The sequence below is a fragment of the Macrobrachium rosenbergii genome, chromosome 6, assembly GCF_040412425.1.
Source record: "Macrobrachium rosenbergii isolate ZJJX-2024 chromosome 6, ASM4041242v1, whole genome shotgun sequence".
NCBI lineage: Eukaryota > Metazoa > Arthropoda > Malacostraca > Decapoda > Palaemonidae > Macrobrachium > Macrobrachium rosenbergii.
The window spans coordinates 62,701,660-62,723,784 of record NC_089746.1 but is presented as its reverse complement, the minus strand read 5'-3'; the positions used below and the strand labels follow the sequence as shown (position 1 = coordinate 62,723,784).

The 22,125-nt window shown below is 35.9% G+C and overlaps 1 protein-coding gene across 1 annotated transcript in view; it reads left to right on the top strand.

Moving 5' to 3' along the window:
* LOC136839651 (protein O-mannosyl-transferase Tmtc3-like) overlaps positions 1-22,125 on the top strand; it is a 421,244-nt gene that overhangs the window by 350,064 nt on the left and 49,055 nt on the right. The window contains 5 exon segments of the mRNA XM_067105972.1: positions 9,802-9,974; positions 12,426-12,451; positions 12,454-12,583; positions 14,690-14,786; positions 18,649-18,797. Coding sequence (XP_066962073.1) covers positions 9,802-9,974; positions 12,426-12,451; positions 12,454-12,583; positions 14,690-14,786; positions 18,649-18,797 — 575 coding nt within the window.

Here is a 22,125-nt window from a genome sequence, read left to right as displayed (position 1 = left end):
CTAAAGCAACAGAAATTCGAATATGTTCGTATTCGAATTTTTGCAACAAATGAATGCCGTTGCTTTTTGTGTAGCCTTCTTTATTAGGACTGTTCTTGAAACAAGTAACGTAGCCTAATAGAACTGTGAAATATTTAATATAATATTTAATGAAAGGTTTCCGTGCCAACGGTAATAATTAGATGAAGTTATTGGGGTCCCTTCTCTCCAAGTATCCATTCTTCATTTGTATCACTTTCAAGTGTGTTCCTTCGTCTTTGAGACGAACACCACTACAGAGGAAAGTAAAAGCCAGAGCTTACTGTTTTCGTGTTAAATGAACCAATGAAGGAAAGGAGAGGAAGAGAGCAGAGAAAATAAGGGAATGGAGTGACAGGTGGGAAACTGATTTCATTAAAAGCCAGGAGTAAAATGTGAGCGACGAAAAACGTTGGTAGAAGTACGCAGACAGGAAGGAGATTTGCGCTGCGGTAACCCTGTGCAAAATAAGGCATGGCTTTTTACCTTTTGTACACCTTTGTCTGAACGCACAAAGACACACAGAGAGAGAGAGAGAGAGAGAGAGAGAGAGAGAGAGAGAGAGAGAGAGAGAGAGAGAGAGAGAGAGATTTCACTGCGAGAACAAAGAGAAGATTCATGTTAGTGACAGAAGAAGGCGGATTATTTCCCTGCAAGGGAGGAAGTAATCTTAAGTAGGTTCCACATTTACCGAACAGCGGAGTGCCATTAGCCCTTCGAAAAGGTTACAGCAGAAGGAGATTCAGAAGGTATATATATGAGAGAGAGAGAGAGAGAGAGAGGGGTTGGAAAGTCTCGACGAAGCCTTCGACGAACAAGTGACGGCTAACCCGTGCGAACAGAAGAACCTCGAACACAATGGAAAATGTTGGGTAGAGAATGAAACATGGCTTCAGTCCATGGGACGGGTTATGCGGACTGAAGAGTGGTATCTCATCCTGAGAAATTAACACTGTAAGAGGGAGCAATTTTATTTTAGGGCTTTTATTTTTAATCGGAACATTCCCAGTACTCAATGTTTCTCTTTCTTTTACACCCACACATTATGTATATATATATATATACAGTATATATTATACATATATATATATATATATATATATATATATATATATATATATATATATATATATTATATATAATATATGAATATATGTATGTGTGTAAATATATATAAATATATGTATGTGTATATATACATACATATGCATATATATATAAGTATATATATATAGTTATATATATATTTTGTAAATGATTTTTTGTCATACACACCTGGACATTCTATATATTCTCCAATAATTGAGCTTCAGATATCGTTTAATATCCAATTCTATATCTCTTGAATAACTGACACCCAACGGGTGTCGTAACTGCCAAGTCCTTCGTCGCCGCCGGCAGGTTTAGAAACAGCCATTGACTGTGGAACCACTGACAGCGGCTCTGGCAACAAAATGGTAGAAGCCTCTGTTTATCGCTGTTTCTAAACCAGGCAACAGTTGGAATCCCTTTTGGGTGTCAGTAATTCCCGAGATACAGTGATTTCATTATTTAACGGTATTTATGACTTAATATTTGTGAATATGTATGTATGTGTGTGTTTGTTTGTGTGTATATTAATCAGCTTTCAAGAATTATAATTGCGAGTTTACGGATTAAGCAGGAGAACAGTGGGATATATTTCCGTCCACTCGTAAATTAACCTGTAAATAATTGAGAAATGTAAGCATTAAGGCTAGTTGTATGGCATTAGGGATGAGGTTTAAATGATTATATACCGGAACTAGTAGGTGGAACGATCATATTTGTGTTTAACATTATTCGGATGAAATAATAATATTGGGTGCTCCTTGACGAAAGGAACAAGTCTGAGAGCCCTTTGTCTGTAGCCATGGAATCGATCCGCCAGGCGATGGTGGGGCCCTGATTTCCAGTTAAAAGCCCCATGGTAGGGTCATAATCAACTAAGGAATATTACAGTGTTCTTTTCTTCAATTTGGTCAGTTTTAAGAATTGTTATAATTCACTGTCTGTGTGATTGTTTTATTCAGATAGTGCAGTTTGATTTTGTCTTTTTTTTTTTTTTACAAAAATATAACATTCTCCTTATTTATAAATAATGTTTTCATAATTTTTACCTCTTATTTTATGTAAATCAATATGATTTTGATGAAAATTTAGTAATATCATTACATAAATTTAGTAATATCATTACATAAGTATACTAATATCATTACATAAATTTAGTAACATATCAATATTATCTACACTTGGATCATCTTCACTCATCTGCTCCAGTCCTCTACTTTGCATCAAATTTTCTTATCAGCAAATTCAAAAGAAACTAAAGTAGACCAATTGAAGACCATAATTTGCTGTTTCAACAGATGACTTTACTAACACGGTCACAAGGCAGATTGCCTTCCTGATTTCTGGATATTAAAATTCGCTAGCACAGTCAGGAAGAATAGGAGGATAGGGTTTGGGTCTTATACTGATGTCAGGAGTGGAAGGTATCAGCGTGTGCACAACCCTAGTTGATGCATAGCTGTTAAATGAGTCAAGTTGAGTATACCTTGGTTTAACCAGACCACTGAGCTGATTGACAGCTCTCCTAGGACTGGCCCGAAGGATTAGATTTATTTTAACGACTGAAAAAAAAAATGATAGACTTAAGAGCAGTAGATCATCCCGTTTATACAACCGTTCCCAGGAAGGGTAAGCAGCGTTTGAGCATACGTGTTAAATCATTTTAGCTGTGAAAAGTTAATGAGAAACCTTGTAATAAGTGCATCCCCACAGCAAACTAGTCATGCATTTTGGGAAATGTCCATTAATGGCGTGGGCTCCAGCGTTAAGTGGTTATACAGATTACTCTGTGTAAGTTAATAGGGACGATTAAAATGGGATATGCCCTTGAATAATTACTATTAAAAGCAAACTAGAAGAGCCAGTAAATTACCAGTGAGGTTATAAACGAATAGAGTGCTCAGACGAAAACGAAAGAGGGAACCTGACAAAGCTGAGTAACATAGAGAAAGGGGTCAACAACGAAAGCTAAATGTACATATACAGTACAGTTGTTGAGAAAGAAAAAAATATAAAATTACTTAGATATCGACCTCTAAAGTAGCTTGAGAACCCCTCTGAACCCCTTCTGTTCTGGAAAACGAAACCCAGGCACAACTAGGACCTCGTTTGGTCGAAAATGGTAGCTAAATTCTTCGTGAAGTTCTCGGTCGCAGCTGTTATCTTCTGCTACCTCAGTCGCCTGATATTTACCGAAGGGCGCAAAAAGCCTCCGTGTAAGTTCCTGATCCTTAGAAGTTTAACTTGTAAGCGTCGGCATCCAAAATCCTGCTGTTAAAGGTATAAAACGCATCCAATAATGAGCAGTGTAATGTCCGGCCACATCTGCAAAACACGGATAATGGCACTCTGCAAAACAAGTGCCATTTGCTAGTGCCAGAGACAAAATGCACCGGGGATGTTGAACGGAAGTGCTTTCGATAAAGCAGAGTAGTAAAAGCACAAGAGAATACGATGTCCAGTAAAGCATAAATGGAAGGAGGAAGAGGGACAGTTGAGAAATTTGTATCAAGATTTCGTCCCAGTATTATCGCCAGAGGGAATGAGCAAGAAACCCATCTCTCTCTCTCTCTCTCTCTCTCTCTCTCTCTCTCTCTCTCTCTCTCTCTCTCTCTCTCTCTCTCTCATATTCGTGTAAATGATAAAGAGAAGGGTGGAATGGGTGCGGAAATAAGAGGCGTTTGCGATTAAGACGGTAGAGTATAAACCATAATCGGGAGAAGAGTTGGGGAGAGTGAAAGGGAGTGGCAGGGATTGATAAGGATAAATTTTTATAATAATGTGAGGCAGGGAATAGGAAGAGCTATTTAGGAGGGAAGGAATTGGGAGGTGGATCTCATAGCTGTATAGCGTGTGTGTGTGTGTGTGTATATATATATATATATATATATATATATATATATATATATATATATATATATATATATATATATATATATATATATATATATATATATTGTGTAAATATTATTGTCCAACGATGGATGCGCCACAGATTGATACAGATTACTTTGTCGTAATATTTTACATTTATAATTAACAATAATATATAAAAAAAAATCTTAGAATTACCTGCAACCGTAAATTAAGTATAAAAAAAATATTAAGACCGCATTCAAGACGTTTTGTGTAAATACGGGTGCCATTAACAAGATATTTCAATATTACAAGGAAATGATTAAATATTTCAGTATTACTAGTAAATGATTAAATATTTCAATAATACTAGTAAATGATTAAATACAAGCAGTAATAAACAATGAAGATTAAAAGGTTCAGTATTTGTAAAATTTCCCTATGGGAGACATTCAGAATTTCTCACAATTACCCGTCAGTACTATTTATTAGTTCAAATGTTCTTAAGAAAGTTGAAGAAGAAACAAAAAAAAAAAAAATCCGTCATCATACTTCGGTTAGCATAATCGGTTAGCATAATGAAATGTCATAAAGCCATGGGAAGCCTAAAGTGCCGTCATAATTGTCAAAGTTGAACAGCAGCAAATTTCCAGGGAGGTAACGATAGCAGACACGGAGGTCTTCCAAAAGGCTTTCCTAAAGGCGCTCCAAAAGGCTTTCCTGAAGGCTTTCCAAAAAGGCTTTCCAAAAGGCCTTCCAAAAGGCTTTCCTAAAGTTTCCAAAAGACCCTCCAAAAGGCTTTCCAAAAGGCCTTCCAAAAGGCCCTCCAAAAGTCCTTCCAAAAGGCCTTCCAAAAAGGCTTTCCAAAAGGCCTTCCAAAAGACTTTCCTAAAGGCCTTCCAAAAGGCTTTCCAAAAGGTCTTCCTAAAGGCTTTCCTAAAGGCCTTCCAAGAGGCCTTCCAAAAGGCTTTCCAAAAGGCCTTCCAAAGGGCTTTCCTAAAGGCCTTTCAAGTGGCCTTCCAAAAGGCCTTCCAAATGGCTTTCCAAAATGCCTTCCAAATGGCTTTCCAAAAGGCCTTCCAAAGGGCTTTCCAAAAGGCCTTCCAAAGGGCTTTCCAAAAGGCCTTCCAAAGGGCTTTCAAAAAGGCCTTCCAAAAGCCTTTCCTAAAGGCCTTCCAAAAGGCCTTCCAACCGAAAGGGACAGTGGCGAACGGTGGGGGTATCATAGCTCTCACTCACGCTGAACAAGCAAAGAAAGCAACAATTGAAACAGAGCCCGCCAGAGTGCATCGGCATTCAAAAAGTTGATCAAATAAAAGATCGTCAAAAGGAATTAATACTGGCCTCCCTGTGAAAGCAGGAAGTGAACTGTATAATGCAAAATAAACCGAGTACAAAGCAAACGTGAGAAAGGGAAAATAGATGTTATTCACGGCAAGTGTTGGCAAAGCGAATTGGCGGAGCTGGAAGAGAAACTACGAACATCTGTTTCCATGTTGCAAACTGTGTAAATATAACAAAGGGGAGCTATAGAAAACAGAAGCATCGAATTCCTATGCAGTATGTATATGTATGTGTATTTATGTGTACATATATATACACAAATACTAACAAATATATATAATAAATAAATATATATTTATATATATATATATATATATATATATATATATATATATATATATATATATATATATATAAAATACATATTTATATATACACAAATATCTAAAGATGTAATATATTATGACTGGTAAAATAGGCCTGTTGTTCAAATTACATTGAAATGAATAGCTTATTTGAGAGGTTTTCATTATGTTTTCGTTAAATCTATCTTGGATAAGTGGTCATTTGGTGATACTTGAAGATTTTATCAGTGAAAACCAATTAAAATAACTAATAATTCACATTTTATTCTGGAAAATAAATGATGAACTATACGAACATTAACGTTAAAATATGAAACAATGAGATATTGTTCGGAAAGGACGACTCTTGTAAGACAAGGCGAGAGAGTACTGGTATCAAAACCGTTTGAAAAGAGCTACAAAAGTGTGTAAAAAAAAAAAAAAAAAAATTATTCAAACTGACGGAAAAGTGTCTGTAAAACAAGATGGAAACTCATTGGTGCAGTGGATGTCGAACTTAGTCTAAAGTATTTAAGTGTTCAACTGGCTGAGAAAATTTAAATACGCGGAATAAAGAAAACGGTTTATGTTAAAGAAAACGGCCTAAGTTAATGTTAGCGAGTGAATTGTCAAGTCAGAATATCTCAGAAAATTGACAGAGTAGTTTGTGCTCGTCGCTGTGACGCAGCGTTCGAAGCACTAGAGAGAGAGAGAGAGAGAGAGAGAGAGAGAGAGAGAGAGAGAGAGAGACCTTCAGAATAAGTGTTTCGGAGACTGGGCAATTGGATGGCGGGCGAGGAGGAGTAGTGTTCGATGTCACCCCCAGCCTTTGCCTTCCCTCGCAGCCAAGATAACGGAAGAGTATTCTCCCAGCTTCACTCTCCTGCTATCATTAGCCCAGATTATGCAAATTCTGGAAATGGATTGGATGGGTGTTGCTGCCATGTTCCATCTCTTTCCCAATCCCCTTTCCTCTCCCCAGTCCCTTTGGGTAGGACCTTTATTTTTCTTTTGTTTGTTTTGTTTTTTGTTTTCAAAAAGAGGCCCAATAGACAGGCATCCTAATGTTTGAAGCGGTTTAGATGATCAAGTCTTATTTTCTGTTATGGCAATTTTAATGTCATGAAAAATCCCTCCACATTTTCAGTCTTTGGCTTGATTTTGTAGGCCCTTGAAACATGCACACATACAAAAGTTAATGTTGCATGATGACTTGAAGTCGTAAAACACACTTTTTCGTAAATTTATAAACAACTCTGCTGTTACTGGCGCTGCCGAGGAGGACTATTCGGAGCTAGGCTGTGTGACAGTGTGATATCTCGCTGCAGAATGCAAGTGCATATGCACTGCAGAACTGATATAACTTGCTGTTCGATGTGAACAGGAACTAACTACAGTAATGGATGTTTCATGTTAAATAAAATCGAGAAGTTTGGTTTTGTTTTTATTATAAATATAATATTCTTTAAACAGAGGAAACGACGATTTCATGCAACTTATCGGAAAAGAAAAAACAAAGCTGGCTATGTTATAAATCAAAGCTTACTTAGTTTTACCTTTATTTTTAAAGGTAAAACTCATCAAAGGCTGCTTATGTGCAGAAAACAGAACAGTATCCCAGAATAGCAGAACAAAATATTATAGCATATAACATTTAAACTATCATCTCCGTATAAGGAGATATTTTATGGTTTAAAGTATTGCCGTAACTTTTCAAATATTCAAATTCATGAGTTGCAATATTATTCACACTTTATTGAGAGCAGAGCACAGTGTCAACCAATTAAACTTTCAGATCACAAAGATGTACTGTAGGAAAAGTAATGAGCTTTTCATTCTCCTCTGTTTATCCTTGAGTTGACCCCAGAAATTTCCATAAAAGAGGGTTTGAAAGCTTTGCTTTGTTACTTGATTTTTAACAGGTGTAAAATTTCTTCTGGAAACCAAGCAATTCTTTCTCTGACTTTGTCGATGTTCACAGTGAAAACGTTCTTGGCGCAGCAAAGCATTTTTTGGTCAGTATTTAATTAAAAATAGCAATGCACATCTTTCTAAAAACAATTTCTGACGATCTTTAAAAATATATTGAAGTTAACAAGGAATATTTGTGATGAGTTCTTCAGGACAGACTCGGTTCTGGAAAGGCCGCAGATCTTCTCTTAGCCACTTTACCTTTTCTAACAACCAAATTGATTGTTGCAGAAAATTTTTGAGTTTTTACCTTGGTCTAATTCTGGCTATGCATGTCTGAATTCAGTTTAGTTGTTTCAAGCTGCTTTGCAAATAAGCAAGCTTTTCCAGTCAAGACATATCCTTTAAGCAGTCTGCTAGTTCAGACCTCTCGCTTAGAACAATGTCATTGGCAGCTTTAGTTGTGGTGATTCATCCGAGAATCTTGCTTCGAGATTTTTTTCTTTTTGCATAGATTTATGTAGTGTTCCAATCATCATAAACACGTTTTTTTTTTAATCTGAGTTCTTAATCTTATATATATATATATATATATATATATATATATATATATATATATATATATATATATATATATATATATATATATATATATATATATATATATGTATGAATGCATATATTATATATATATATATATATATATATATATATATATATATATATATATATATATATATATATATTATATATATATATATATATATATATATATATATATATATATATATATATAATATATATATATGTGTGTGTATATATATATATATATATATATATATATATATATAATATATAAAGTCTTATGTGGCTTATTGATCAATACCCTCTTCAGAAACTATAGAATAATTATTGCTAAAATAAGTGTTAAATCTCATATTATCCATTATTTATCTACTTAGAGATCTTAAGTCACCAAAAAACACCACGCACTGAACGTTCTGGTCTCTCATTTTCTTTTCTTTCTTTTAAATTTGGTTTTTGTCATACCATGCCTTAGAAACTTTATACGCAAATATCTAAAATGGAATGCTCTCTACCTTTTGGGGAATTTGGTTTTCCAAATATTCTTCTTTTAGTTTATTCATCTACCGAAAAGAGAAAAATTTTTTTTTGACACCTCCTATTTCTGAGTGAATTATTTAAATTATTCTTTGAAACTGAGAAACTATTCTGTTTCTTGGATGCTTTTCTTGATTTTGTATCAATGTTCCGAGAAGCCTCTCACACTAAGATATGAGGGAAAGAGAGAAGATACTTTGTTTTTTAATGATTTTTTTTTTTGTTGCTCATTTTTGATTGTCCAAAAAGGACCTTCAATTCAGTAAAAGTTGCTTATTTTATACGAGAATGTATTTTTTTCTCATAAATGATTCCAAATTACGTTTTTGATTTTTAACATTCTGTTCATGTTTTTTAATACTGGTGTTCAATTATAGCGTGATATTTCAACTTAAATAGAAAATATTGCAGTTTGTAAAATAGAGGTTTTTATTGTGTTTCATGTTTTTGCCATTTGCAAGGCTGTAGGAGTTAATTATAATGTTTTATTTGAAGGTTACATTAGAGGATTCAGAATTCTTGAGTATTTTCCATATTCACAATTCTTCCCTCTTCAAAAATTCATTTACCTCTTTTGAATGGTATACAAATAAACCTAAAAAAATATTGCAAAAACATATATTTTGAAAATCTCTTTGTGCTCTTATGAAAAAAATGTTGTCATTAAAATCAGTATGAACATAATAATAAATAACAATTGCGCCGAAGTTTTTTCGGCGAAGTTGAGTTTTCTGTACATCATATAATCAAGGCCACCGAAAACAGATCTGTCTTTCAGTGGTCTCAGTATAATGTTGTATGAGCCGCGGCCCATGAAACTTTAACCACGGCCCGTTGGTGGCCTATCCTATATCGTTGCCAGAAGCACAATTATGGCTAACTTTAATATATCCCCGTAGGGGGGTACTGCCGTCAGTGCACCTCATGCGGTGCACTGCAGGCATTACTAAAGGTTCTTTGCAGCTGCAACCCCTTTCGTCCCTTTTACTGTACCTCCTTGCATATTATCTTTCTTCCATCTTACTTTCCACCCTCTCCTAACAGTTGATTCCATAGTGCAACTGCTTTGAGGTTTTCCTCCTGTTACACCTCTCAAAAACCTTTTACTGCCGATTTCCGATTCAGCGCTGAATGACCCCATAGGTCCCAGGCTCAACTTATTCGTATTTTTCTCCAGGTGCGGGGCTGGGAGCTTGTGCAGTTCGGTGAAGGTGTGGTGTCTGGCAAAGGCTGTGTCCCTCCCTGGCTGGCAGACATGGCGCCCAGAATATTCGTGCTTGTCGCCACTACCTTAGGCCTTATGCTGGCAAGGGTGCATGTCATGGGGGCCCAGCTCCCTGTCTTTACCAGGTAAGTTCTGTTTCCGTCGGAACGTCCTCTGCAGAACCTGTCGTAGCTATAAGTTTTGTTATTAGGATTGCTAATATTTTATAATACTCTTTTTTTATTTATGAGGCTATTTAATGAATGTTAATGAAGTAGCTGAAAATGAAATATTTGAAGTCATTATTACATATAAAAAAACACACATATTTGAATCATCATATTTATTTTCTCATGGCCATATTTACTACGTGCAAAAGTATATGAAGTAAGCAGAGAAGCTTACCTCAGTATAGTTATCATAAAATAAGTAAAAAAATATATAATAAGTGTTCACAGTACATTAAAACCCATATATAAACCATACCCAAAAAGTCTTAGATTATCAAGAAGTAAGTGGTATTAATTAGAAACTTGATGAAACAGTAGAGCCAGAACAAGACATGAATCAAATGGAGGCTACAAATTTACTGGGAGGGTTTGGTAGTGATTGTCTGAAACTGACAGATCTCATTCAAGATAAAATCCTACATATTTTAATCTCGTGCGATGTATTAGCTAATGGAGTGATATGATTAACAAACCTTGAGAACAAAGCAAAGGTACATCAGTGCCCTGGAGGTTAATCATTCTTCTGTGTTCCCCTTTGTTTGCCTGTAATCCCAATCCATGTCTCACGGTGATAAAATAGGAAGGTAATAATCCAGCTCTTGTACTTCTCTGTTCTGCCATCATGTGAAGTGAAGCGAAGTCACTATTATTATCCTTAAAGTCAGAATAGATAATTTTGTGGGTCAGCCACTGGAATATGATTGCGATCTCCACATCAGCCGTGAGAGTGCATTCGAGGTGAATTTGAAATATGAAATAAGTTAAGCAGACGACAGAGGACAAAAAATTGCTTCATGGAAAGGCAATCCTTGATAATCCACCGTGCAACTTTTATCTCTTAATTAGCTTTAACGCATATTTAAAAAAAATATAAAAATTATTTAACCAAGGGAAAGTGCATTTTACGACTGAACCCTCATGCGGTGCACTGTAGGCATTACTTTAGGTTCCTTGCAGCGTGCCTTCGGCCCCTAGCTGCAACCCCTTTCATTCCTTTTACTGTACCTCCTTTCATATTCTCTTTCTTCCATCTTACTTTCCACCCTCTCCTAACAGTCGATTCCTAGTGCAACTGCTTTGAGATTTTCCTCCTGTTACACCTTTCAGACCTTTTACTGTCAGTCCCCGTTTCAGCGCTGAACGATCTCATAGGTCCCAGTGCTTGGCCTTTGACCTAAATTGTATATTCAATTCAGGATTCAAGTCTCTATATTCAGGTTGTTCGTAAGAAACATCACTCCAACAGTGGTAGAGCAAAAAATAAGAATTATGGGGCATGTTGATTATTTTTTCTAGATAAGGTGAGCCAGTTGAATGATCCCAGCTTTCAAGCAGATTTAACGTTAATTCCTTTATGTACAATAACCTTTTTCTCTATGACGCTGAAAGTATTAGAATAGATCATTCCGTTGCTAGTGACATATCGTCAATCAAAAGTAGAGTATAATGTAAAATACTGTCTTCCCAGATGTAAAATACTGTCTTCCCAGAAGTCGGTGATATACTGTTTTGCTACGCCGAAGTTCTGTTTCTGTAAGTTAGTATAAGTATACTTTCAGTTTGCGAAACCAGTAGGTATCATTGTGCCTTCAGCTCCTCTTGGTCCACTGTTGATCGCTTTTAATTTTGGGTGTTTACTCAAGATCTTCTGAGTCACAAAAGCTTTACTTTGAATAAACAGTTACAGCGCACTTTGTTTAGATTAGCCTTCCCTGTAACTCATTCGCTATCCTCAAATTCAGTAAAATGGAAATATGGAGGACATTTTGTTCATTTTTTAAAATTCATTTTTCATTATTTGAAGGGCTTTTATACTTCTTTACTGTTCATTGAAGTACTTTCCATGCAGCAAAGTTTTCAAGATGCAGAAATATGGGAGAACTCTACAGAAAACTGAAGTTAATATCCAAGGCTATGCAATTTCGGATAATGAAAGTTATCAGCAATGAACTGTAGCTACAGTAAATTTGCATAGCCACGTACCAAAGGTTCCTGTATTCGAGATTTCTTTGCAAGGCGTAATTATAGTGTAAACAGAAGTCTTTCTTCAGTTACTCGTATGAGTGCAAATTCAGGTAACATTATGTGTAAGGAGACGAGTTTTAAAAGCAGTTCAGCATCATCTGTGGAAATTGTTAAAAATATCTTGTAGGGGACGGTACGAGAATAGCGTTTTGGAAACATACTAAAATATCGTGTCGTTTCTGTGAAATTCATTTCCCACAGAACACCATTAATCACAGCAACAGTTCAGAAGAATCCTGTGTCAGCAACAGTGCGGTTCCTTCTTACACTAAATACCCCAATCAAGAATAGAATTTTCGTGTAATGTGACGACTCAAATATTTGTGCCCTGTTTCTTTTCAGATTTGACAATCCAGCTAGCGTCGCCCCTCCCCAACGCGACAGCTGACTTACAATTATCTTTTGAGCGTCAATGCGGGGCTTCTCCTCATGCCATCTGCTCTCTGCTGTGACTGGACTATGGGCACCATCCCGCTGGTAGAAAGCTTCACTGATCTCAGGTAAATGATGGGTAGAAAGCTTCAATGATCTCAGGTAAATGATGGGTAGAAAGCTTCACTGATCTCAGGTAAATGATGGGTAGAAAACTTCACTGATCTCAGGTAAATGATGGATAGAAAGCTTCACTGATCTCAGGTAAATGATGGGTAGAAAGCTTCACTGATCTCAGGTAAATGATGGGTGAAAGCTTCACTGATCTCAGGTAAATCATTGGTAAATGATCTCAGGTAAATGATGGGTAGAAAGCTTCACTGATCTCAGGTAAATGATGGATAGAAAGCTTCACTGATCTCAGGTAAATGATGGGTAGAAAGCTTCACTGATCTCAGGTAAATGATGGGTAGAAAGCTTCATTGATCTCAGGTAAATGATGGGTAGAAAACTTCACTGACCTCAGGTGAATGATGGGTAGAAAGCTTCACTGATCTCAGGCAAATAATGGGTAGAAAGTTTCACTGATCTCAGGTAAATGATGGGTAGAAACCTTCACTGATCTCAGGTAAAAATGAGGGTAGAAAGCTTCACAGATCTCAAAGTAAAATGATGGGTAGAAAGCTTCATTGATCTCAGGTAAATGATGGGTAGAAAACTTCACTGACCTCAGGTGAATGATGGGTAGAAAGCTTCACTGATCTCAGGCAAATAATGGGTAGAAAGTTTCACTGATCTCAGGTAAATGATGGGTAGAAACCTTCACTGATCTCAGGTAAATGATGGGTAGAAAGCTTCATTGATCTCAGGTAAATGATGGATAGAAAACTTCACTGACCTCAGGTGAATGATGGGTAGAATGGGTAGAAAGCTTCACTGATCTCAGGCAAATAATGGGTAGAAAGTTTCACTGATCTCAGGTAAATGATGGGTAGAAACCTTCACTGATCTCAGGTAAATGATGGGTAGAAAGCTTCACAGATCTCAGGTAAATGGTGGGTAGAAAGCTTCACTGATCTCAGGTAAATGATAGGGTAGAAAGCTTCACTGATCTCAGGTAAAATGATGGGTGTTCGCAGTATGTCAGGTTTTACGTCATTGGTGACTTTTGACTGTGTTAAGCTTTCAAGGGATTAAATCATTTCTAGTGTTACTCCAAATCGTACTTAATTTAGAGACGCACAATATGCAGATGAGTATTGCAAATGGAAACCGTTTTTCTCCAGTTTTGCAATTCTGAAGAATAGTACGTGTTTTTCCAATGTTAGTAAAGTACAATATATTGTATGCTCCACTAATATTCATTGTTATATTATAGGACAGTTTATTGTTCTCACACATATTATTGTCTATGTTACTTTTTGTGAGTGAGTCTGCCTATTATTGAGGAATTTCACATAAGATTTATTGAAATTATGTCACAAGTCGGTTTTAAAAATTATATATACATACAGTGTATATATTTGTGTGTGTGTGTGTGCTTACAAACATACATACATACATATTCATATATATATATATATACATACACACACACATATATATATATATATAATATATATATATATATATGTATGTGTGTGTGTGTGTGTGTGTGTGTGTGTGTGTATGTGTGTGTGTGTGTCTTACGCTTCAAAGGTTGAAAATTTTGTCTCACAAAGTCAGCTCTTAATGAAAATGCTTTAGTAACTCGTTCAATTGACTCGGCCCAGCAGCTAATAAGAAACTCAATTTAACATGCTGATTATAATGAAGTATAACCTGCTGAAAAATCTTGACACAAAATTCCTCAGTGAAGTATAGAGATTTGAAGAAAAGGTATTGATTTGACTTACGAATCAATTAAATGAATTTACTAGAAATATGGAAGTGGAAAAGTTTCTTGTCAGCGTGAGCGTGAGCGAGTGAAGGAAGGAAACCTTGCAGAAACAGAAAATAATTTTATAAATGCACTATATATATATATATATATATATATATAGAGAGAGAGAGAGAGAGAGAGAGAGAGAGAGAGAGAGAGAGAGAGAGAGAGAGAGAGAGAGAGAGAGAGAGAGAGAATGGTATCATAATAAGGTCATGATTTTCAGTATCATATATATTCCCTTATGTTATTGTCTTACCTATCCAGTCACTGTGAAAATGGTCCCCTATCATGTATTTTTCATTGTTTTCAGAAACCTCGGCACTTTAGCCTTGTTTGGTGTACTGGGCAAACTAAGCTACCATGGCCTCTTCGTAGCTCCTAGGCATCACGCTCAAGTCATCATCATGGTGAGTATGATGAGGGTAATGTTGCAGACCTCTTTGAGATAGGCAGAGGTATTTAGTAATATTAGTATTTTGAGGCTAAAGTTGAAAGCAGATACTTGAAACAAGGGCGGCAATGAAACTTTGCTCCCTGATGCAGACCATATTTATCTGTCTATAGAAAACATCTTTTCTGGGTGACTGTATATTAATCTTATGGTGTTTATATTATAAGGGAGATGCTGACAGACCAACGGTGTAATAAACCAATAATTGTCAGCTAAGTTTGCACATTACCTGCGAGTGTTCCATTGGTGTTTGCTAGGTCAATTTTTCTCTTGACTTCCGCTCAGATAGAACGTACCATCTTAGCTGAAATTAGGTGACCTGTAGGTAGGTACTTGAACGCTACATGTATCGCTCCAATTCAGGTTGGATGTAACATCTGAAGTGAAGATTATGTAGACTGGAATGGGTTCCTGGGCCCTGACAAGTTAGGCAGGTCCTTTGGTGAAGTAGATATGAAGCTGATTAGTTTAATTGGGTAAAAACGTATTCATCTTAGAAACAAACAGACTCAATGATCAGTATTCTGTGGCGGATAAACTCGCTTAAGACTTTAGACAAAATGCCGAAGAAGTTATGTAAGGCCTTCAAAATGTTCAAAATACTTTTCGGTTGCTGTTCACAATCCACAAGGGAGAAAAAATCACGCTAAAATCATTGTCATCCTTTTAACTCATCACAGTATTACCCAAAGTCTTTTGAACGTCTTTAACCTTGTACTTCCGTGGAAATGAGTTCTCGAAATCAACCGTCGACAGTTCTCAGTATATTGCTTCGAGGGAAAGTTTTTAAGCCAGCTCCCAAGAGTACATTCTCTGCGGCACTGGGACTACAAAGAGATTCCATTTACGTTGAAAACAGAAAAATATCGAGATTATCTATCTAATGACAGCTTACTATATGCTGCATATGTGATGTACATATTTCGTGGCGATCTGGAAATCTGCTGTCATAGGAAGGTGTGTTCCAGTAACGACAGAATATTGCTAGGGATTTCGATAAACTTGGCTATGTATAAAAAGTTTGTAAATGATGTCCCGTAATTGTTACTTCCGTTATATTTTCATCGTCTAATTTTTTGTTTCTTTTATTTTTGTGGAATTAGCTGTCGTTATCCGGTATCATGACTGCATTGCCCGCTGATCAAAATATTGCCATACTGGAAAAGTCCAATTAAAAAGTTCACTATTCTCCTGATATCAGTAATTTCTCATGTTAACATTATCATAAAGTTAAGGTCAGTAAATTAAGGCGGAAAAAGAAACTCGATCTTAATGCCATATATTTAAAGCAGAATTGGTAAAATGATGCACTTTTGAAAAACTAATTGGCTTAAAATGATGCGCATGTGGAAAACTAATTGATAAGTATAGTTAGGGCATGAAGATACAATTTTAATTCAGTCACTGAATTACAAGACATGATGATACTTATCAGGACATGACTATTTTTTGTATCACGTAACTTTTAAGAGTGTAGGTCCTTGGTTTGAATGTAGCTTCGATACTGGTTAATTTCTCGAAGTCTTGTATAATCATAAATGAAGTACATGCATACACCCAAACTGGCAAATATTCGGAAAATTCGGATACAGTCAAAAATGAAAGTAGTATCTCTCTCTCTCTCTCTCTCTCTCTCTCTCTCTCTCTCTCTCTCTCTCTCAACCGATGTTCAGCGTATCATTGTGAATAGTATCCCGTAATAGAATTTGAATTTACCATTTTAACGCCTGGAGGCATAATTTTTTTTTATGCAAATTAAATTACTCTTTCATTTCTCGTCACTGTTAATTAATGACTCAGATTTTTTTAATAAGTGTAACAAGAGCGATTGAAGCCCTTTTACGAATCAGTGTGAACAACCAACAAGTACTTTGAGCTTGTGTACGGATTAATTTGAATTTCCGTGGCGACTGGTAATTCTAGATGAATCTTTTCCACACACACACACACACACACACACACACACACACACACACACACACACACACACACACAAACTGTACATATGTGTGTGTGTGTGTGAACAAATTCACCTAAATTTGTTCAACACACACACATGCACATTTTATATATATATATATATATATTTATATATATATATATATATATATATATATATATATATATATATATATATATATATATATGCACACATCTATATGTGTGTATATAAAATATATACATTTATATGTGTATATATATATTTATATAATATACATATAATATATATATATATATATATATACACAATACATATACATACATTTATATGTATATATGTGTCTGTCTGTTTGATTGAAAGCAAAAGGAAAAAGCCGTGTACGGCGCATGCTGTCACTGAATGATTCAGTGTGCAGAGTGCTGAAATGTTTAGCTAGGATGTAATTTGCTTAAAAGGCTCAGTAATGAAAGAAGAGGCTTGTCACAGAATGCAGATGGCTGTGTCTGGTCCGGGCTGAAGGTGCGTCTGAGACGAGGGTGAATGGTTATGAAAATTCAATATTTGTCTGGATGGCATGACGAGACAAGACACACACAGAGAGAGAGAGAGAGAGAGAGAGAGAGAGAGAGAGAGAGAGAGAGAGAGATCAAATTCAGTTGGAAAATTGTCGGACGAGAACAGGGGGTCGTAAATGGAGTGTAGGTAGACTGATGCTTGCCAATTATTTATTGATGATTAGTGACATTGAAGGGAAAATGCAGCTGATGCTGAAAGCTTCAAAGAATTTTCGAGACAGTGGAGTTGAAAGTAAACGTGAGGGAAATAAGTTTTAAGACGGGAAATGGAGATGAAGAAGGTGGAGCAACGAATATTTATCCGGATGGTGGAAAAATGAGAGTTGCACGAGTATCTCTCGAGTGAAAGTTATGGATGATGGTAGCATGAGAGAGGAATTGGGCTGTAAAATCAGATGGGTGCGTGCAAAATATTTGGGTGAAAAGAGGATTTTGTTTGGAAGCTAATGTAATTGTTAAGTCACCTCATTTATGGGAATAAGTGTGGATGGTGAAAACGTATTGATAGGCGAATGGTCATTGTTTGTAAACGAAAAGCCCAGGATCGAATCCTGGCCAAGGTAGAAGCAATTATCAGTTATACATCCCTTTGGGTGTAACTTATTCTCAAGCTATAGTAAATTCGATATGTGATATTTTTTGGTATGTATATATATATATATATATATATATATATATATATATATATATATATATATATATATATATATATATATCTAGAGAGAGAGAGAGAGAGATAGAGAGATGATATAGAGAGAGAGAGAGAGAGAGAGAGAGAGAGAGAGAGAGATTATGTGTGTATATATTTATATATTAAGTTTTGTCACATACATATATGTGTATCTTTGTGTGTGTAAGTTTGCGTGTAGTCACGTTATGTATAACGCCACTCTGTTTCATTATTTTACAAATTAATTGTGTGGCACTAAATAAATGAAACGCTTGTAGAACTTAAAGCAAAAATCATCATTCTTGTTCTATAATTGCAAGACTCATTTCCTGTTTTTTATTTTTTTTATTCGAGACACTTGTTGCTTTGTTATGAGTCAAGTCATTTCTTTCTAACATTAATCAGGCTGTTTCTTGAATTTATTTTGCAGCTGAAAGTTTTCTCAACGACTAGGTAACATTTTACTGTTTATTTCTGGGAAATGTGTACTAAAATGGAGAGCGGAAAATGCACTATTCAAGTTGCTGAATGTCTCTATGAATTATTTCTTGATGTAACTGAATACCGTCACCTTCCAGGTTCTGTATAAAATGAACGATGACTTAATGTCTTTCTTTTCCCCTTTGAACAGAGTCTGGCATTCTTGGTGCTGCCATTCATCCCAGCCACCAACCTCTTCTTCCCAGTGGGATTCGTGGTTGCAGAGCGAGTCCTCTACATGCCCTCCATGGGATTCTGCATGATCGTCGCGCACGGATTCTCCAATCTCCTCGACAGATTGTAAGTTCACGTGCCTCCCTTCAAACGCGCCACGATTGTTCTTGACTGGGTGGACGGACCCGGCATTGGTATTGATTCCACTCATGACCTTTTAGTCGACGGTCTGCCTTGCCTCATTTATTACCCTCGATACTCATATATGGGGTTTCGTGCTGATCCCTGTTCTGCGGAACGCCGTTTAGCTCCCTCTCCGCCGCCTCTCATGTTCTTAGAAACTTGCGTTGTCCTTTTGCCTTTTAAATTTCCTCGAAGGCTCGGTGCAGTCTAAGCTCTTGTTTGCAAATGTGAGCTATTGTATAATGGATCAGTAGCATCCTTATAAGCTTACAACCGCATATAAAATTATTAGTGTCATCATCGTAATTTATATGATTTAAGGAATGAGCTACCAAGCCATGGAGACTCCATTAGCACAGAATAGGTTGAAATTGAATAACCGAGATAAAAACAGGTTAAAGAGAGTAGAATAAGGGTGAAAGTAGATATATGTAAAGCAGCGAGGAATAATGCGCTTCCTTTTCGTAGTTCCAAATGTCATCTGTTTTGACAAGTTGAATTACCCTTTAATTGCGAGAAGGCAGCAGCTACGTAGGCGTAGTCTTCATCATCCGACTGTTCAAGGTCACGTTACTGCTTACGTTTATCGACGTCTTGAATGGAGGGAAAATCGAAAGGAAAAGAATTGGGATTAGCGGCATTTTCCCGAGACGTAACCAAGTATTGCGCCAGCCGGGGACCTTTCCCTGAAAAAAAGCGGGACGCCATATCTTAAAAACTAACCATAGAATTTGCTTGAAAATAATCTCATTACGTTTCCCAAATTACTGTAGCGACAATTGACTAATCTAGCCTAACCTAACCTAACTTAGGGGCATGGCAAAAAAACCGGGGCTGGTGCAGTGCAAGCATACATCTCGGGAATATGCTGCAGGGCGGAGGGAGAACTTGAAACTTGGAGACATTTCCACACTTTTGCGGAACAGTGACCAACCAAACGTATACAGGGAAACTGCGATGTCATCGCTTGCAATGCAAGTGTCCTGTCCTTGTATTATGATATATTCGTATTTATTTTTATAAATAAAAAGGTGATTCACAGTGGTGTATATAAGGGAGCATTGTTAATTGAGGGAAACCGTATGATGAGCCCGTTTTAAAAGTATATATGAAAATTAAATATATTTTAAGGTTTAAAAGTAAATGGAAAAGGTTTTTCAGATTTTAAAAAATCATATTAATAATTCTCCGTTTGTAGAATACTACGAAAGCGTGTATTATCCTCTGTTTGTAGAATACTACGAAAGTGTTGGTTGCTTATATATTTACACACCCACGAAAGAAGCGTGTAGATGTGTTTATTGCATTCGCTACTATTCCCAAAAAAGATGTGATATACTTGAAGTGTTAACATTATTATTTTCGTTTTTACCGTATGTAATTTCTGATATATAAATACCATGTTCATATTTAGTGTACTTAATTCTGTCACAGCTCCTCATTTTGTCATGTTTTAAATTCCCTTTAAGTGTTTTACTTGCTTGTAAAATGCTTCATGATAACTTTAATTAACCTTTATTTTTCACGTTCAATTAAGATATAATTATACACCATATCCCCTGGATCTAATGCACGAAATTTGACTTAAGGTTAAGGGAAAATATATATCATGAATTTCTGGAGAGCTTGTTGTTATGCGCTATACGCGCTGGAACCCGGGGCTACTGTCTCCCCTACCATCTCGATTCCCTAATTAACCCCCCCATCCGGGGCGGACAAACATGTTTGCAGAAGGAGGGTGGATGTCTCCCCTACCCTCCCGTTCCCCTACCAACATCGGTTTGCAGGGGGTGGGTGGCAGTCTCATGTCTCCCCAACTGTCACCCTGGGGAGGACAAACTTCAGATCCTCTCGAATTTTTATATTATTATCATTATTATGAAAAGATGGGACAACACCGCGGAATCTATGCGACTAAATTGACGAAGTGTAACAGAGAGATGATATATTTTCTTGCCCGTTAATTGCGAAAACAAAACGGTTTCAGTGTCCAGCGCAATGAAACAACACAGTCATCGATGAAGGTTTTGCTTTATTGCATTCAGTTTCTTTAATGTGTTCCTTTCTTTCGCGTCGTGTGGCGTCGAGGGAAAGCAGAATTCATAATGAAAACGCCGTCTTGCTACAGCCCTTCATTTGGGGACCAATAATGAGTAGGTGTCCTCCCGAGGGGAACTTGTTCCTCACTAATTACCTCGAGATGCTAGTTATATACGCTCCCCTCGCTGCTGCTGCTGCGTCTGCTGCTGCCTTCGTTTCTTGCTTGTTCTTTTATTATTTCATTTTTCTCCTCCTCTGCGCTCGCGTCTCACGTTTGGCTGAATTGAGTTCGTCTTTCACCAAAACTGAAAAAGACCTGTCCTCTCCATGTTGATAATTATGGTTATAGGGTTTTAACTTGAATGAATATAATATGTATGTATGTATGTATATGTATGTATATGTATATATATATATATATATATATATATATATTATTTTATATATATATATATATTTTTTTATATATATATATATTTTTTTTTTGCAAAACTGGAATAGACCTATCCTTGCCAAGTTGATAATTATGGTTTAGGGGTTTTGCTTGAAGGAATATCTAGATATATAATTATGGTTTCGGTGGTTTTGCTTGAAGGAATATTATATATGTATATATATATATATATATATATATATATATATATATATATATATATATATTCAAGTAAAACCCCTAAACCATAATTACTAACTTGGCAAGGATAGGTCTATTTCAGTTTTGGTTAAAAGAAAAATAAAATTATATATATATATATATATATATATATATATATATATATATATATGTGTGTGTGTGTGTGTGTGTGTGTGTGTATGTTATGTGTGTGTGTGTATATATATATATTATACTGTATATATATATATATATATATATATATATATATATATATATATATATATATATATATATATATATATATATATTATATTATCATTATTATTATTATTATTATTATTATTATTATTATTATTATTATTATTCCTTCTCTTTTTCTTTCCCACTTTTGGTCTTAAGATCTTGATTAATGTGGACAGGTAGGGAACCTTGAGGGACCTCAGCAATTAACACCAGCGTAATTAATCTTGGGCAACTTTTCAAGGTCACAGTTCTATTTTTATGCAAGGATGCCTAACTTTTATTTTAGTCAAATTCCTTTTCAGTGTATGATTGGCGGAGAATTTTTTTTTCCTTTCTTTTTTGGAAATTAACAAGATTGGTACTCTGTAATGA